Raw genomic sequence first — 16215 nt, 5'->3', positions numbered from 1 at the left:
CTTTCTCTTCCGTAAAGCAAACCGCTCCTCAGTCTGCAGGGAGTCAGCCAGGTGTAATTCACGCTTTCCTGCTTTCACAATCCCTACCCGAAGGCTCTAAAGAGAGGCAAGGCCTTTGCAGGTTGAACCCCTCGCCTTTGCAGGAGTGGAAAACTCCCCCTGTACATCCCCATCCCTGCAGCGAGAGGGAGCCTGAGCAAATACAAATCCTCACGGCTGTGCCTTGTGCAGGTGTTTTACAGGGCAAAACAGGTAACAGCAAGTGATGCCAAGTTACTTTACTACCATGTGTGGGCCTCTGGCAGAAAATAAGGTGACATCCCAAAGGGCTTTACTGGGACAAAATTGGGAGAGCATGTTAAAGGGAGAAGCAACCAACCTCTCAGGGCCCTGGGCAGAAATAAATCCCAACACTGCAGGAGTTTGAAAAAACGAAGCAACAGAAAACATCTTTAATAATAAAAACTACTTTTTTTTTTTTTTCCAAAAGAAATACTGACAGAAGGTCAAGCAGGTGCACATTGAAATGTTCTGATGCAGCAATGGTTCTGCATGTTGGGTTGTGGACAGTGCAAATCCCACTGAGCTCTGCTGCATCACTCCAGTTTCATAGTTTGATCATTTAAATGGTTTTTGTCCCCGTCCAGCACCAAAGGGTGGGTGAGAAATGTTGAACAGATCTCGTGCAGGTGTCTGGCTTTATTTCCCACACCAGGGTGCTGCTGGCTCTTCACTGCTCAGACAGACACTGTTCCAAAGCTGCCATACCGTAAAGGTTGGCCCACTCCCCACCGTGATGCGACAGGATCACGTCCCTGCATGGCTTGCTGGCTCTGGCCAGCTCTACCAACACGCCCTGGAAAGCGGCAATGAGTTCAAAATCCACCGAGGCTGGAGCGACGCGGGTCAGGAACTCGGAGAGGCCTTCCAGCCACCGCACCTGGAGGACGGCTTGCGGCAGGCAGGGGAAAAGCGGCACGCAGCTGGCCAAGGCCTGCATCCCCAGGAACCAGAGCTCACGGATGTCAGCCCAGGCACTCGCGTAGGCAGGCGACACGGCCGCGACCAAGCCGTTGCTACCAGGGTCTGCTTGGGCGGTGTGGGCCTGGGATAGGAATTGAATGGCGGCTCCGAAAAACTCCTTGGCAGGCTGGGTCCCCTGAAGGACTGGAAGAAAAAGGAAATGCATGACTCGATACAGAGCTCACCCGGCCAAAGGAGGGACCCTTCAGTGGGTCTGTCTGCAGCAGGGCTTTTGGGGAGAGCAGAATACTGTCCTGCCCTAGAAATCTCTTCATCCCAGCCCATCAGCCTACAGAATTTTCTGCATGTTCCCTGCTCCTCCAGGTTTCTGTTTTTGTCACTTTTCCAATGACAGAAACTGAACCTGTTTCCTCTGTATTTGCTTTCACCAGCCCAAGCACCCAGACCTGGTGTCTGCCCATGCAGAGCAACATGCAACTTTGCCAGTGGGAACTCTTCTTACCCGCTGAACTTGCAAGGATCCTGGCCATCATCAGGCCCAGAGTGGCAATGTTGGCTGCTAGAACCAGGCGATCTTTCTGGGGCAGCAGAAGCGGAAGAGACTTCAGCAACATGTCCATCAAGGAGGAAAAGGCTTTGTCTCGCCTAGAGAGAAAGCAAAGCCTGAGACACATTTCCCGAGCAGAGCCAGAAGCACCTGAAAATGTTGAGGTTAAATGTAGGACAAAAAAAGTAATGTAAATCGGCATTGAAAAAGGGACATCCCTTTTTCAGCATGGTGTCTTAAAAGATCCTACAAGCTCATCTCACAATGCACCCTCTTTCTTCCCACTGACAATCTTAAAGCCAGCTCCTGTGGCTCTGTCACCTGATGAAGTCCGGTGCAGTCACGACCAGGTTGAGGAAAATCCCACACGCAGTCTGCAGACTCATTTCAGTGCTTGTCAGTGGAGTCAGGGACCCGGGCTCGGAGGTCAGCACCTCCCACTGATGGAGGAAGTACTCGCACAGCAGTGCTGGTGCCCCTTCTGCGATGAGGATGTCCCGGGGCCTGTCCTCTGCTGTTAAATGGCAAAAGCCAGGTAGCAGAAATCTGAAAGGGGAAAGAAATTTGGAACATGAAGTAGAATGGGTCTAAGCCCTGCATTTACATCCAACTGGGGGGGGAAAAAAGAGCCGTGGAATTGGCACTGGGAGAATGGAAAATAGAAAAAGATTTGAGCAGGTTGGTGCTAAAATGCATCAGCTTAAATGTGCTTAAAATACACACCTCAGAGCATCCTGGGGTAAGCCAGAGCCCTCGGTGCTGACCGGCTCTGGCTGGGGAAGACTCGCAGTTGGGCTGACTTCTCTGAAAAGCTTCCTGGCATAATGAACAAGGAAAGGCAAGAGCTCACAGATTTCCTGCTTGAGGGAGGATGTCTCTTCTGCCATCCAGGCTCCAAGGATTCGAACAGAAGCAAATATGAAAGGATCTTGTAGCTCCTCCTGCTTAGCCTGCATGAAGAAGAAAACAGAAAATGACACGTTAGGGCTGCTCTCCTATCGAGCTACCGCAGGTATGAAAACCACAGTGGGCCAAGATGTACATTTTGCTCTGCGCAGCTAAGGCCAGGAGCTGCTGAGCACCCATTAAGCATCCTGGTGAACAGCTATCCAAGCCTCCCAGAGAAGCCCACAAAAACAGGCTCTTTGCTTGAAAGCCCTGCATTACCTGTCTCATGTAGAATATTATAGCTCCAAATGCCTCCTCCATGATCCTTATGAGCTGCATTTTCTGCACCTCTTCCAGCAGCGGTTTCTCTTCTCTCAGGCACTCCTGGATCCCCATCTCAATAAGGACATAGCAGGCTGTTACCACTTCTTTCTTCCCCTCTACCTCCAAGGGATCTGGCTCCTCTAGGGTCAGGCGGACCTCCACACAAGCCAAGTTCACCAGCAAGGCCAGGAACTTGCTTCCAGCTCTTCCTGCTGGGATCCACTCTGACCCACAGGCCTGCACAAGGTAGGCAGCAAGCTTCAGAGCAGGGTCCCGCTGCGACTGGCTGAGTTTACTGCCCAAGATGTTAGCCAGCCCCTTGTAAAGTCTGTGGAGGCACTCAGAGCCCTGCGAGTCCTGCATGAGGGGTGGCGACAGGGGGATGAAGTGTGGCAGAAGCTCACACAATTCAAATTTGGTCATGTCTTCAGCCTTGAGAAAATCATCGGAGAGCTTGCTCAGCACAGCCAGGAGGTGCGGAGCGTCTCTCTGCCAGCACTTCGCCTCTGCTATGGCCAACAGCCCCAAGAGCAGCGTCAAAGCACGGTCAGAGCCATAACCGCAATTCACGTAGGCCTGGCACAGGGCAGACACCGTCCCTTTGGTCACCAGCTCTCTGGGGCCCCTGGCAGTGGCCATGACAGCACTCAGGCACTGGTATACATCATCGATCATGGATGTGCTGTCCGGATTGCAGGGGGAAACCAGGATGTCGTTGAAGGTTGGGATTTTGTTCAGGATCTGGGAGTGACCGGCCAACTCTGGATCGGTGCAGAAACATGCCAAGAGAGTAAGGCCCAGCGCTCGGAAGGTGTGCTGGGAGCAGCCCGCCGGGGGCTGCCTGGAGGCGAGCAGGCGATTCGGAAACGTGAATCCAATTGCGTCAAAGATCTGGCGACGGGTCTTAGCATCTAATTCTCCGGCTCTGACCGCTTTGGTCACCTGTAAGGCAAACCAGGGGTGAATGCGCAGCGTAGCAAGAGGCTTCGCTAAATTTATAGGCTTGAACAGGCAAATAAGACGCCTCAAGAGCTTGCATTAGTACAGAGGAGTACCCGCTGAGCTGGGCACTTGGCCTGAGCGCTGATCTCGGGCTTTACCGGAGAGCTTCAAGAGCGCAGGCTCCCTCCGCTCTGCCCACGGGCGCACCGAGGCGTGGAAGCCCTCGGCCCCGAAACCCCCGGCGCCAGCAGGCGCAGCCGCAACGGCCGCTCTCGGTTCCAGCGGCGGGTTTCGCCTTCCCCCTGCCCGCTCCCGAGGCGGCCGCTCCTCACCAGCAGCAAGGCCGCGAACTGCTCGCTGTCGTTTCTCGCGTCTCTGAGCACACCGAGGCACCTCTTCAGCGTCGAGTGTCCGTCTCCGGGCTCCGAGGCCATGGCCAGGTCGGTCGGTTTACGGACGGGGAGTAAAACCGGCGCCGCTGGCACCCGGGGGCCCTCGGCCCCTTCCCTCTGCCGCCCGCCGCCCCGGGCCGCGTCCCAGCCAATCCGCGCTCCGCCTCCGCGCCGCCGGCCAACCGTCTGCCGCCTTGTTGGGCGGTCCCCGAAGCCACCGCCTCCGCGCGGCCTGTGGGCAAATCACCTGTGGCTGCGCGGCCTCCTGGCCCGCCGGCTGCGGGAGGGCGGCCCGGCCCCGCCCCGCCCCGCCCCGCCCGCCGCCCCGAGCCCCGGCAGCCGGCTCCGCAGCCCTGGCGCCGAGCGGACGGCGCCTGCAGAGGTGGTCCCGGTTCCGGGAGGCGGAGGTTCAGCTTCCGGGTGAGGGGTGAGCGGGCGCCCGCCGCTGCCGAGGCGCCGCCGCCGCCGCCATGGCCGCGGGGCAGGAGGCCGCGCTGCGCCCCGGCCCGCCGCGCTGGAGGCCCGGCCCGGCCCCGCCGCCCGCCTGAGGCCGCCGAGCTCGCCTCGCCTCGCCATGCGCCCCTGGTACGTACCCGCCGGCCGCCCGCTGCGCTCCCTCCGCCCGCCCGGCCCGGCGGGGCCCAGTCGCGGCCCCGGGGGCACTGGCCGCTCCGGGCCGGGGCCTCCGCCCTCGGCGTGTCCTGCCAGCCGGGCCGCTGCGGGGGGAGCCCGGCTGGTCGGCGCCTGCGGCCCGGCCCCGAGCCGCCTCGGCCCGCGGGGAGAGCCCCGGCGGCAGCGGGTGCTCGTGTCCGCAGGGCCGCGGCCCCGGGCCCCGGGGGTGGGGGAGTTTCCCCAGCGGCCTGTTGGCCGGACAGCCGCGGGCTCACCCCTCCTGTCGTGAGCCCCCCGAAGCCTTCCTCCCGCTCCCTCCCTCTCGGTGCTCATGCTCCTCGCTGCCGCGCGGCTGAGTGAAATTCCCTCGGGGTTTTACAGACGAGGAGCGTTTAAGCAATGCGCTGGTCCATCTCCAGCAACAGTCCCTAACAACTCTGCTGACAGTCCCTAACAACTCTGCTGACAGTCCCTAACAATTCTGCTGACAGTCCCTAACAAGTCTTCTAACAATTCTTCAGAAACGGCAGGTTTAACTCCTTGTGCCTAATGGTGTTTCATTACTCTCTGAAAACAGATAGTATTTATTACTTGTGAAATAACTAATGTTTTCATATCAAGTCGCCTAGAGCTAATTGAGATTCCAGTAGCATATCAGGCTGTAAAAGAGCCTTTGGGCATTAGAAAGGCTGAGAACGAGCATCAGAGCTTTTGTGATCAGTGCCCCGCAGAGCAAAGTACGAGGCAAACCAGACCTTCGGCTCCGTCTTTCTCAGCACTGCTGTCTTCTTGTTTCTGTTTGTTTCTGGCTGGTACCAGCCAGCGCCAGCATGCGAGCAGCGACATCGCCGGGCAGATGTGCTGGGTTTGTCAGTGCCAGTGTTATGCTCGTGGTGCTGGCTGGGTGTCCGTTCCCTGTGGCATATTTGAAACTGAAATTTCCCAAACGCGTCTTTGGAATCCCGTAGACTGTGGTATTAGATATTTTGCCGCTGGAAGTGGTGGGGTCTGGAGGAGGACGTCGCAAGGGTGATGGGAAAGGCCGTCATGGTGGCCTGCTGCAGTTCAACACTGGAAACTTTGCTACTAGGGATTTCACTTTAGTATCGTATATTGATAGTTGCTTAGCAGCAGCTGGACTAAGTCACAGCAGATATGATAAGACATTCCTTTTCCTCCACAGATGCTCCATGCTCTTCATAATGTCAGCTGAATCTGTGCAAGAGTATTCCAATTGCCAGTGGATGTTTTGTGTTTCATATCTTACATGTTTCTAGAACCCCGCTGCTGCCCACAAAGGCCATGGAGAAGAGGTTGGAAGCCAAGTTCAGCATCAGCGCCCGATTTCTGCCACGATACTGCCTGGGAAAACCTGCAAGGGAGCCGAGAAGCCTGCAGCTGTTCTACCTGTGCGCTTGCCTGTGTGCCTTGTGCTCCTCAGCAGGTGATTCTGTTTTCTCTGGGACCGTGTCTATATTTCTTATGATATTTATCCCTCTTGCTTGTTTAAAATATTCTGAGAGGAAGGTGAAATTATTTGCTGCTAGACATTGTAGCTGGTTTAAAAACCAAACAAAACCCCACCCTTGATAGTTACTGAATGAGCTGTCAGAAGGGTAGGAGAGATGTGGAGCAGGAGGAGGCCGCTTCTCGTAACGCTGTAGTGCTCTGATAACCAACTGTTATTTTGAGTAACCAAGTGGTCAGCAGCAGGGTGTCTGTCTGTCCCACGCAGCTACTGTCGTGCGTCTTCACACGTGGTGCTGGCTTTCAGGCACTTGCCTGTTATCTCATAGAGAGCTTTTTCTGAGCTGAGAATCTTTTTTTCTGCGGAACAAACAAGTTATACTCTGGAAAATAATTTCATCTAAGGAATACTTGAAGCAAGTTGGGAAGGCAGGAACGTTTTCTTAGCCCTCAAATGTTTAAGACTCTCCCCAAACGCAGTATGTCAATAATCTGTATTTGCCTACAGGCAACTGTTTGTTTTTTTATTTCCTGTTCAAACTTGAGTAACCAGTCTCCCGCTCAAGTAAATAACCAAGTTAGTGGCTTGTATGGAAGTGGTCACATAATGGATTGTGTGTGAGCTTTTTGTTTAAAAAGTTCAGATTCTGACTTTTCTGAGAGATGTGTTAAGTTCCTGTGAGTGTTTTGAGGCCACATCTTCACCAAGAGGTGGTATTTTTCCCACGCGTGCATGTAGCTTTCACCAGACCCTAGTTAAGAAAGTTTGTTCTGTGCCTTTTTTTATCTTTGTTCAAGTTGCAGTGAATTATAGGTTTGAGGCGGTGGTGACTTTCGTATATATCAACCTGTGTGACAGCTGCTAGCTGCTTTCTTTTTGCTGGAAGGTTGCTATGTCTTAATGGTAGCAAGATTTGAAAAGGGGGTTGTTTTGCTTTGCTTCTTGGTTATGTGGATGTGTTCTCTAGGCTGCTGCAGTGTCTCTGTTGTTTCACCAGGCCTTCCTGGACACTTACTGAGTGACAGATTTGATTAAACTAATGAGCTGTGTGACCTGAATCTGCTAGTTTAGAACCTGGAAAGACGTATTTGTATTCCTGGTCCTAGCAAAGGGTTCTCAGTGCTGTGGGTTTGGATGGTGTGTCAGGTGGATTGTGTGTTTCCTTGTAGACTGGGCTTCCTGTGCAGCATTTCATGTCTTTAGTAGTATCTTAGAAGTCTGGAGCTAGAGCTGTGAATCCTGTGTCACTCTTAGAGGGTGTTTCGGACAGTGCTGCAGTGTTTGAGGGCTGGTCTGCTTGGGAGAGGCAAAACCATGAGGGCTGATGCGTGCGTGGAAATAAATATAATTATATGTGACATAGTTATCCTGATGTGGACACTTTTACCATTGTAGAATTTTTGTTCTTTTGGTCTTGCTTGCATCACTTAGGCAGCAGAGTTCGTTAAACTGAAGAGGAATTATGGCTGCCTAGAAATTAGCGTGATCATGCGGAGTTATGCAAGAGGAACTATGTTGACATAATTGGTTACGTGTGACAGATTTAAAAAGTCTATAGAGTCAAGTCTTTAATCATTAATCTGGTATCAGGAGGGATTAACTGCCTGAGCAAGTCTGTGAACCTGAGCTGCTTATTAGAAACTGTTCTTCATTCCCCTGCTGCTCAGCAAAGCTGTGAGCTGCGTTGCCGGGACAGGAACTCCTGAGAAGAGCAGTGGTTTTTGTACTGATACACTAGGGAAGAAAAAAAATGACAAAAACAACATTAAGAAGTGACTAAGCACACACACTGTGCGGGCGTCTTGTGATTTGTGTTGCGCTAGGCTGGGCAGGCTGCTGGGGCTTAGGAGGGAACTCGTCCTCAGGGACGTTCCCGCTGACAGGTTCCTCGTGCTTTTCTGTGAACCTGCTGGCATTGCTGCTGTCAGTGACTGGATTTACCGGCCTGCTGGTCTGACCCAGCCTGGGCGTTCCTGTCTGCGGCTGCCACGTGTGACTGCGTAGGGTCCAGCACAAGGAACTGGAAGGGACTGTACAGGCTGCTGTCTCCGTAAGCAGGAGTTAGTAACTCTGCCGGTACTCACAGCTGCCTTCTCTCATTTGGTGCAGGTCCGTGTCTGCTTAGTGCAGGTGCTGCACCAGGTTCTGTGGAGATCCCCATCTGCAAGACTGCGAATTGCAGCATGTGGCTTCTCATCACAACAGTTTGGCCCATAGTGAGTTCCTGCAGGATTCTCAGAAAGGAATTGTTTTGTGAACAGGCTGGGTGGATTTTTCCTGGCAGAAAATGTTTCATCTTTCCAGAGATGACATGTGAGTGTAGACTGAGGAGTTCTGCTTTTCTGCCATGGAACTTGGAGCTGTCTGAATGTGTGATGCCCACCAAAGACCATGGGACTTGCTTAGGTGAAAATCAGCATGGTTCTGTGGACAAAGGTACATCTAGAATGCTGGGCTGGCGTGTTGCGAGTTGCCTGTTCACTTCTGTCATTCCTGAGAGTTAACAGAGTTTTAAGCTATCCATGTACAGTAATTCAGAAACCATATTGGCTAATTTCAAATGAACGTGTCGTAGGTGGGCATTAGCAGAGTTCTGGAAATGAAATCTGGCCAAAATATAATTCAAATCTCTGCATCTTCGTTTAGCAGAGGGTTAAAAGAGAAGCAGAATGCTCTCGGTATGGTAGTGTTGTGTCATTTGGGCCAAGTCATGGCTCTGGCATACCTAGGAGATGCTTATGGGGATTCAGGTTTTACATTTTAGATGAATAAATATAATACTTATGTAGTGATTTTTCGCAAGGGATGTCTTCCTTGGGAACACTTGCATCTCAAATATGCCCCATTCTGTTTGTGCCCCAGTTCTAAGCCTGTTACTAGAAAGCTGCTGCTGAATTTCACTGGGTTCTGTATCAAGCCTTAATGCGAGTGAGATGTATGAGCCAGGGTTGACACCTGAGGAGAGATAGATGAGCACTGGTTGAGGAGGAGGAGGAGGAGGGATTTTAGGGATGTGGGAAGCAGCACGTTTCCCTTTTGCACAGGATATAATAAGGACAGTGCTTCACCTTTAACAGAAAGTGATTTTTTTTTTTTTTTTTTTTTAAGGCTAAACTGAGTCTGAATGGATAAGATCCTCTTGAAATTCACAGCAATAGTGTTATTCTTCCATTTGTTACTTGTTTCTCTAAGTCTGGAGTGTGTGTGTACATACATGCACCTTTTGTGTGTATACACCCCCCCACCCCAAACTCTGTCCTAATTCCAGGCCCGTCAGGTTAGTGCCAGGTGCTTGTCCCTGCCTGTGCGCACAGTCGTGTCAGGGTGACTGTCAGGCTGAGCGCTTTGGGGTGTAATGAGGCTGGTTGTTGCCCCGGGCAGACAGTCTGCTTGCTCTCGAAGGAAGTGTCGTGTCTTGATGAAGCGTGACGAGGATGGTGATGATTTTAAAGGTGCTGATGTCAACTTCTCTCTCTGTTGAACGTATGTAAAGTTTCATTTACGTGTTGCAGTTGGACATTGCTCGAGTGAAGAGCTTCCCCATCTTCTGCACAGTTGTGGGTTCAGATGCCCACAGGGAGCTCTGGTTCCCCATGACTTGGTCACAGGATCTCAAGTGCATTCCGTTCCAGCTGATGCTATCTTTCTGGAGCCTTGGCTTCAAACTGCCTTTGCGGAGCTGGCTTCACAATAAGCTGTAAATAACACTTTTGCTTCCTGCTTTCTGATGTCTCAAAAGTAAACTTTTTTACTCGTGGTGGTATGAGTTCCCTTTTTGGGTTGAAATTCTTGGTGTAGCAAGAGATTCCACACAAAAGGTACATGAATATGGCCATCATCCTTCATTTTAAACAAGTGGCTAATCCGTTCTGGGTGAGAAAATCATTGTATGTGGATACCTTTAATGATCAGGAGTACAAAAGCTGTTACACCTACTGTGGTGTTTGGGATAACTGAATTACAATGAAACATGCCCTCCATCTTCCCTACTTGCTTTCTTTGGTCATATGAGGTTATCTAGGTCATACAAGGCTATAAGTGCTGTGACTTTGCCCTTCCTCCTATGCCTGGGGATGGTGCGGGAGGAAGGGGAATGCCACAGCGCTTTTATATTGCTAACTTTGGCTATTAGCTGTGATTCAGAGGGTCAGAGTTCCTTGCCATCTCAGTAGTGTGAGGTAAGTGTTTTTACAGCTGGAGTTTAAAGTCCTGAAGTCAAATGCTTCGAGTAGCCTAAAGCAGCCAGAGTGGAAGACACCTGCATCCATCTGTACTGTTCTAGTCTCACAGAGAGTTTTCCGGGATTGTTGCTTCAGAAGGTTGAGGTTGACCACTGCTCATGAGCTTCAGACTTGACCAGAAAAATACTTCCTTCCCCCTCTGCACTTCTGTCTGTGTCGTGGTGGGCACTTGGAAAACTTCCTGCTACATGAGCCTGCCATGGCTCACAAGGCTGTCGGAGTTGTGCTGGGCAGCGGGGACCTTACATGATTTCTTCCAAGAATCATAACGCACTGCAGTGCCATCACCAAATTACTGTTATTCGGTGGATGAGACATGGAGATCTGTGTGGTGTTTCTCCTGTGCCTCAACGTATTCCATCTCTGATGTGTTTGTAACTTGGAAGTGACAGGAGAAGTGGGGTGAGAATTCTTCTTGGGGAGACAGGCAGATGGATCAGTAGCCTCTACATCCATGCCTCTTAATTTGTTTAGTTCCCACTGTAGTGAACATGGGTATAATGCACCATGAAGTGTCTATTCATTCAGAGTTACTGGAATACTAATATGTTACTGAACTTTTCTTTATATGCTGTCAAGAAATGGGGATCAGGGTATTGTACTTTGAATTCAGACTTCTTTATTTTAATGGAGCAAGAAGTTTCCTATTTGTGTTGTGTTCAAGAACTCCATGCTTGACAGGCAGGGAGCCAGATCTGGAGCATATTTTCCAGCGCACTACTCGGAGTCCAGCGACATAGTTTGTAATCTTCCAGTGACCTATTATCCCTTGGATGCTGAACACAGCACAGTGTAACAGTCCCATAGGTCATTAGTCTATTTTTAGGGAGTCCTTAATCTGCAGAGCTCTGAATTTTGGAAGCCTTTAATCCATTGATCCCTGCAAGCGCTCTAATTTTTCATGCTAAGAAAAAAAAAAAAATCCATATGCAAAGCAGTTGCTGCTTTACCGCTGATCTGAGATCTGAAGTAGCTTGACTCTTAAAAAACATTTGACAGGTAATTTCTGTTATAGAAAGCACTACGGTGGAGCGGGTGGCAAGGATAGGCCTTGCAGACCTTTGTTCCAGAAGATGTAACGACTTCTCAAATGGAGCAGTTTCAGTCAAGTGACTGACTCCAGACATCAGCACGGAAGAGGAAGACGTGCCTTTATACTGTGAACCAAGCCAGTGCCACTGTTTCCTGAGTTCTCCTTCAAGGCAAACTATGGGCAGAGGGGCAGTGCTGTTTACTGGTTGCAGTAAGAAACTGCACTTGGGATTCCTGGGTTCAATTTCTGGCTCTGAACTTGCTGTGTAACCTCAGCCTCACTGTTCAGTCTGTGCCTTACAATCTTCTCTGAAACAGGAATGTTTCTGTTTTCATGTCTGTTGTTGTACATGGATTTAGCTCCATTGCTATCAAAAAGGGTGGTGGTCCGGTTGGTAGGAGGTGCAGATAGTTGCTTAAAATCTTGTGCAAGTACTGGATACTGAGGTCAGGTGTAGGTTTGGAGAAGCCCCCGGTTTACTGCCCTGTACCCTCTCCTACATTGCTCCTGTGCCCTAAATTCATCCTGACAATTGCAATGAGGATCTATTGTCCACTGCTTTAAAGGATTGAGAATTACCTTTATTTGTCTTCCCTCCCTTTTCCCAGACGCAAACTGGAACAGATCTAAATGCGAGCCGGGGAAGATCCTGTTTGGTGGCCGTTTGAGAGCGTGGGAGGATCACCATTTACAGCTTCTGGAAGGATTTCATACTGTACAGTCCTGTCAGACTGCTTGCTGTCAGAGCCCCACCTGTGATGCCTTTTGGTTCTTGGAAAATATGTGCATCCAGGTGAACTGCACTATGCCTGACATGTGTCAGGCAAACAGGACTGGCTTTTCTGACTCTGTTTTGGTGTTTTTAAAGAAATCAAAAAGCACAGAGCACTTCTTGAAGTTTCAAACGGAAGGCGATGTGAAGACCTGGTTTCACAAGTGGTTGGACTGGGGCATCCCTGTCCAAGGGAAAAAAAGACTGCGGAGGTCATTCCAGAAGTGGAGCTTGGCAGGTAACAGGGTGAAACTCCTGCAAAGGGATGTAGCAGCGAGCCCCAGCGGTGAGGCTGCAGCCAGATCATCAGATAGCAAATCTAGAAGCAGCCGAAGCGAAGCAGAGCGCTTGAAGGATCAAGTACTGAGGCGCTTAGTGGCAGACAAGCCTGTTCCTGAAGGCCGTCCAAATCAAAAGAAAGACTCGCTGGCAAATGGGCAGAATCCAAGAGAGCAGAAAACCAAAAGTCTGTTCCCTCCTAAAAGCGATAATGTGAATAGATCGAGTGATGCAGATGGTGTTGGCTTGCCACAGGTAAGTGTGAGTGCTGGGGCCGAAATGGGGCTTTCCTGGCCAGCTGTCACCCTCCTGCTCAATCTTGCTTTATGTAGACTTTGACTTAAAACTGCTTAAGTGATAGGGTACCTTTCTGGATGCCTGTGTTCAGCCTTCTGTCAACAAGGCAAGGCCAAGGGTTGGGTTTTTTGGGGGCTAGGTTCTTTTTTTCCTCTTAGCTGGGATAAACTCTCTTTGGGAAGGTGAGGGGAGATGGGGGTCATGATAATGCTTATCCTTTGTACAGTCACACAGCGTACTTGCCAAATGAGAAGGAAAGGTGAGATGTGATGTCGGTGGGAAGTGCCTGGGAGTTGAAAACTGGTCCCTGTAAAAGTACCTTTTTTAGATCTACAAAATAAAATATGCTGTTTTCCTTTGAGTGCTGAATTGAGGCAGTTAAATACGTTATTTTATAAACCCATGCACAGAGTTTCCAGTGTACTTTCATGTCAGCCTGCTTGCTTGAGTTGGCATCTTAATGCCGACTTTTTTGTTCTCTTTTTAAGACTGTTTCAGTTTCTCAAATCCACAAAAGCTTACATTGGCCTTGGTTGAATGAAAAGGGTTTAGTCTCTACTCCAAACACGTACAGTGTTGTTAATCTAGTAAATCTAGATGTTAGTCTTAAAGAGAAATTGGCGCATTTCAATTGTTAATGATGTTTGTATTTTTAAATCTGCAAATAGTTTTTTCAGCCTTATCATACAAAAAAGCCCATGCGCTTGTGGTGGTGAAATAGAAAGAATTCTATTTTATGAAACTGTTCTTTACCTTTTGCCATGTTTCTAGGATTTGGCACTGTTGAAGCTTGATGCCTTTTCCTGTGGTTATGTTCTTGTTCTGGAAACTTGACTGAATTTATTTCTCTCCCTCGTATTCAAATCTTGGTTCCAGGTAGGGCTGTGACTGGTCTGAGCCACCACCCTGCAGAGCAGGATGTGGAGAGCAGCCAAGGGACACCGCTGAGAGCTCCAGGGCAGCCCGGGTGGTGTATGAAATCATGCACTAAAACTTTACAAATGTTTGATTTTCCAGAACCCCACAGCATTTAGGCCTGACTCAAGATCTCGGCTTTCTCTCTCCCCTGCAGAATACTGTAGTAGCACTTCCACTTTGCCTGTTCTTTCTTCCTCCTCATATCCGACATTTACACGGTGACCTTGTTCTCTCAATTGTTACGCATGCAATGTCTGGGGAGACTTCTTCACAGCCAGTCTTAAACGTCTTCTGTTGCTCTTGGGTAATAGTTGTTGTATCTCCCTGCTTGTTCAGTTTGAAGTGTTGGGTTCTGAGTTGTATTATAGATATATCATAGAATCATCAAATCGTTTAGGTTGGAAAAGACCTTTAAGGTCATCCAGTCCAACCATTAACCTAACACTACCAAGTCCACCACTAAACCAATTAAGGGGAGAGTAGCAACCCCACGCCTCCTGGCTTGGTGGCTGGATCATTTATAATGAAAGTGAAAACTAGGAGTCATTAAGGTTGGAAAGGACCTCTAAGATCATCAGTCCAGTCATCAACCCAACACCACCATGCCCACTAAACCATGTCCCAAAGTGCCACGTCTTCCCGTTTTTTGAACTCTTCCAGGGATGGGGACTCTACCACCTCTCTGGGCAGCCTGTTCCAATGCCTGACCACCCTTTCCATGAAGACATTCTTCCTAATATCCACTGTTGAGTGCCTGTCCAATAAACTGGTTGCAAATACTGAATTACATGGATTAATCAGCTTCTGAATATTGCTGAGTATCCAGGATTTCCCATCTTTAGGAAGCACTCTCCATTGTCATTAAGGTGCACTGTTGGATGTATGCTGGGGAAAGGTTTTTCTTCCTCTTACTGTTTTTTGCTAGTAAGAAGGTCCATATCTCTTGACAAAATGCAGGTTTGTCAAAATAAAAACTCCTTAGTAATGTATATTGGCTGTCGTGGAATTCCTGGCAGTCACATTTTTGAGATTTAGGATAGAGGTTTTGAGGAGGAGAAAGAATTAAAAAATCCACCTTAACAGGAGTATTGAGCTGAAGCTGGTTCTACCCAGCCCTGGGCTAATTCCTCGATTATTGAACCATCCAGCTTTAACTGGCAAAATATAAGGCAAGCTATGCAGCTGTCCTTGCTGATCTGAGAGCAGTTTAATTTAGGCCAAGGATATAACATTCAAGGCTGTGTACTTGGGACATGGCCAGCCTTTGCAGGAGGGAGATGCTAAAGCAGGGAGTTTTCCAAGTTGGGTTGGTTATGGGCCAGAATAAGTAAAGTTACACACATGCTGAAATCAGTAGAATTTCACCTGGGCTAGATTTGGTCCAGTACATGGAGCACGTGGCTTCAGCAGGTGAATGCCGTGCATTTAACACCGTATTCTTAAAGAAGGTTTGGCAGGTGGTTTGGAAGGTAGGGAGAATACTGGATTATTACTGTATGCAAAGCAGTTCATACCTGGGAGCATCAAACACCTGAAGTGAGAAAGGACATCTGAGGTCAAAGTGGCTCTTAACTCCTCTTTAAAGAGGAGAAAGAAATTAATGTGCATATTCTCCCCTTTTGTTGATGAGCATTGAATGTGTGGCAAGGCAAATCTTTTCCTTTGCTCCTAGAGACTCAGGGAAGAGTCAAGTGACTGATTTAGGAAAACGTTGCCTCACTGAGTTTTAATTTTCCTCTTGCAGTTCCGATAGCTCCATAGCCATCTGCAATGTCCTTTGCTAATGTGCAGCTAGCATTAATTTGTGGTTTTACTGTATCCATGCTGTAGAGCCAGAGAGGGGTGAAGGAGAGTGAGTGTACCAGGATAAACCGCAGTGCACCCTGCTCATCAGCCCTTAACTAAGGAAGAGAAATTTGTGCTTTTCCGTGAAAGTGAGTGACATTTTCTAGGCACCTTTTTTTTTTTTTTTTCCCCCCCTGTCTCACTGTAGAAATACTTGTCAATTTTAAAATATAGCAGTGCGTTTAATAGCCAGTCAGGAGAAGTATTTAAGCCCAGCACTGCTGATGAGAAGGGCTGCTGCAGCACTGCAGCAGCTCTGCAGGCAGACTGGAAAAAGCTGCAGCCTTTAAAGTGGAGTTGTTACAACAGAGCCACAGAACTCATTCCTGCACTCACAATTCTGGCTGCTAGTGTTTGACTCTTGCTGTCGTGCTTCCTGCTAGTGCTGGGTGCTTTTTACACTACCAGGAAGGAGGAGAGGTCTCTCTTCGCAGCCAGCGCTAAGTCTGTAACGGTTTGTGACGTTACCTGCATTTTTGTGTCTTAAGGGTCTTCACAGACACAGCACCTAGTGCAAACGACTAACAATACAATCTAAGCTGAGAAGAGCCTATTTTGTAAATTCAGATCAGGCTCAGCAAAGGCAGGCCCATTAAAATTTAAAAGACAATTCCAGAACACAGGTATTTTTCTTTCAAGTAACTTAGGTTCAGTGCGGATTCTGATGCATGCA

At 49.3% G+C, this 16215-nt stretch overlaps 2 protein-coding genes across 4 annotated transcripts in view; one reads left to right on the top strand and one right to left on the bottom strand.

Annotated features, from left to right (window-relative positions):
- Window positions 1-422: 422 nt before the first annotated feature.
- On the bottom strand, window positions 423-4167 carry NCDN (neurochondrin). Its single transcript, XM_075722139.1, has 6 exons — window positions 4018-4167; window positions 2699-3685; window positions 2255-2481; window positions 1853-2077; window positions 1487-1629; window positions 423-1167 (listed from the first exon to the last, which is right to left on the bottom strand). The coding sequence occupies exons 1-6, from the start codon at window positions 4117-4119 to the stop codon at window positions 731-733; spliced, it is 2121 nt and encodes a 706-aa protein (XP_075578254.1). The 5' UTR covers window positions 4120-4167; the 3' UTR covers window positions 423-730.
- Window positions 4168-4635: 468 nt separating this feature from the next.
- KIAA0319L (KIAA0319 like) overlaps window positions 4636-16215 on the top strand; it is a 33500-nt gene continuing 21920 nt past the window's right edge. For 2 of the 3 annotated variants that reach the window (XM_009486522.2, XM_075722130.1), the window contains exons 1-2: window positions 5882-6133; window positions 12040-12737. In XM_009486522.2, the coding sequence (XP_009484797.1) occupies window positions 5992-6133; window positions 12040-12737 (840 nt within the window). In that variant the 5' untranslated portion in view covers window positions 5882-5991. Of the gene's footprint in view, window positions 4663-5881; window positions 6134-12039; window positions 12738-16215 lie in introns of those variants that run through there. The other variant, XM_075722129.1, reaches the window with a different exon arrangement.

Source organism: Pelecanus crispus, chromosome 16, assembly GCF_030463565.1.
Source record: "Pelecanus crispus isolate bPelCri1 chromosome 16, bPelCri1.pri, whole genome shotgun sequence".
Lineage (NCBI taxonomy): Eukaryota > Metazoa > Chordata > Aves > Pelecaniformes > Pelecanidae > Pelecanus > Pelecanus crispus.
The sequence above is the reverse complement of the archived record's forward strand: the minus strand, read 5'-3'. Positions and strand labels throughout refer to the sequence as shown.

Bases quoted from the DNA above. Each gene is read 5' to 3' on its own strand.
- NCDN (XM_075722139.1), bottom strand. From the start codon at position 4,119: ATGGCCTCGGAGCCCGGAGACGGACACTCGACGCTGAAGAGGTGCCTC. The intron at 2,078-2,254 runs GTGTGTATTTTA...TTCCCCTTTCAG, and splicing joins TTACCCCAGGATGCTCTGAG to ATTTCTGCTACCTGGCTTTT. The intron at 1,630-1,852 runs GTGACAGAGCCA...CTTTCTCTCTAG, and splicing joins ACTGCACCGGACTTCATCAG to GCGAGACAAAGCCTTTTCCT.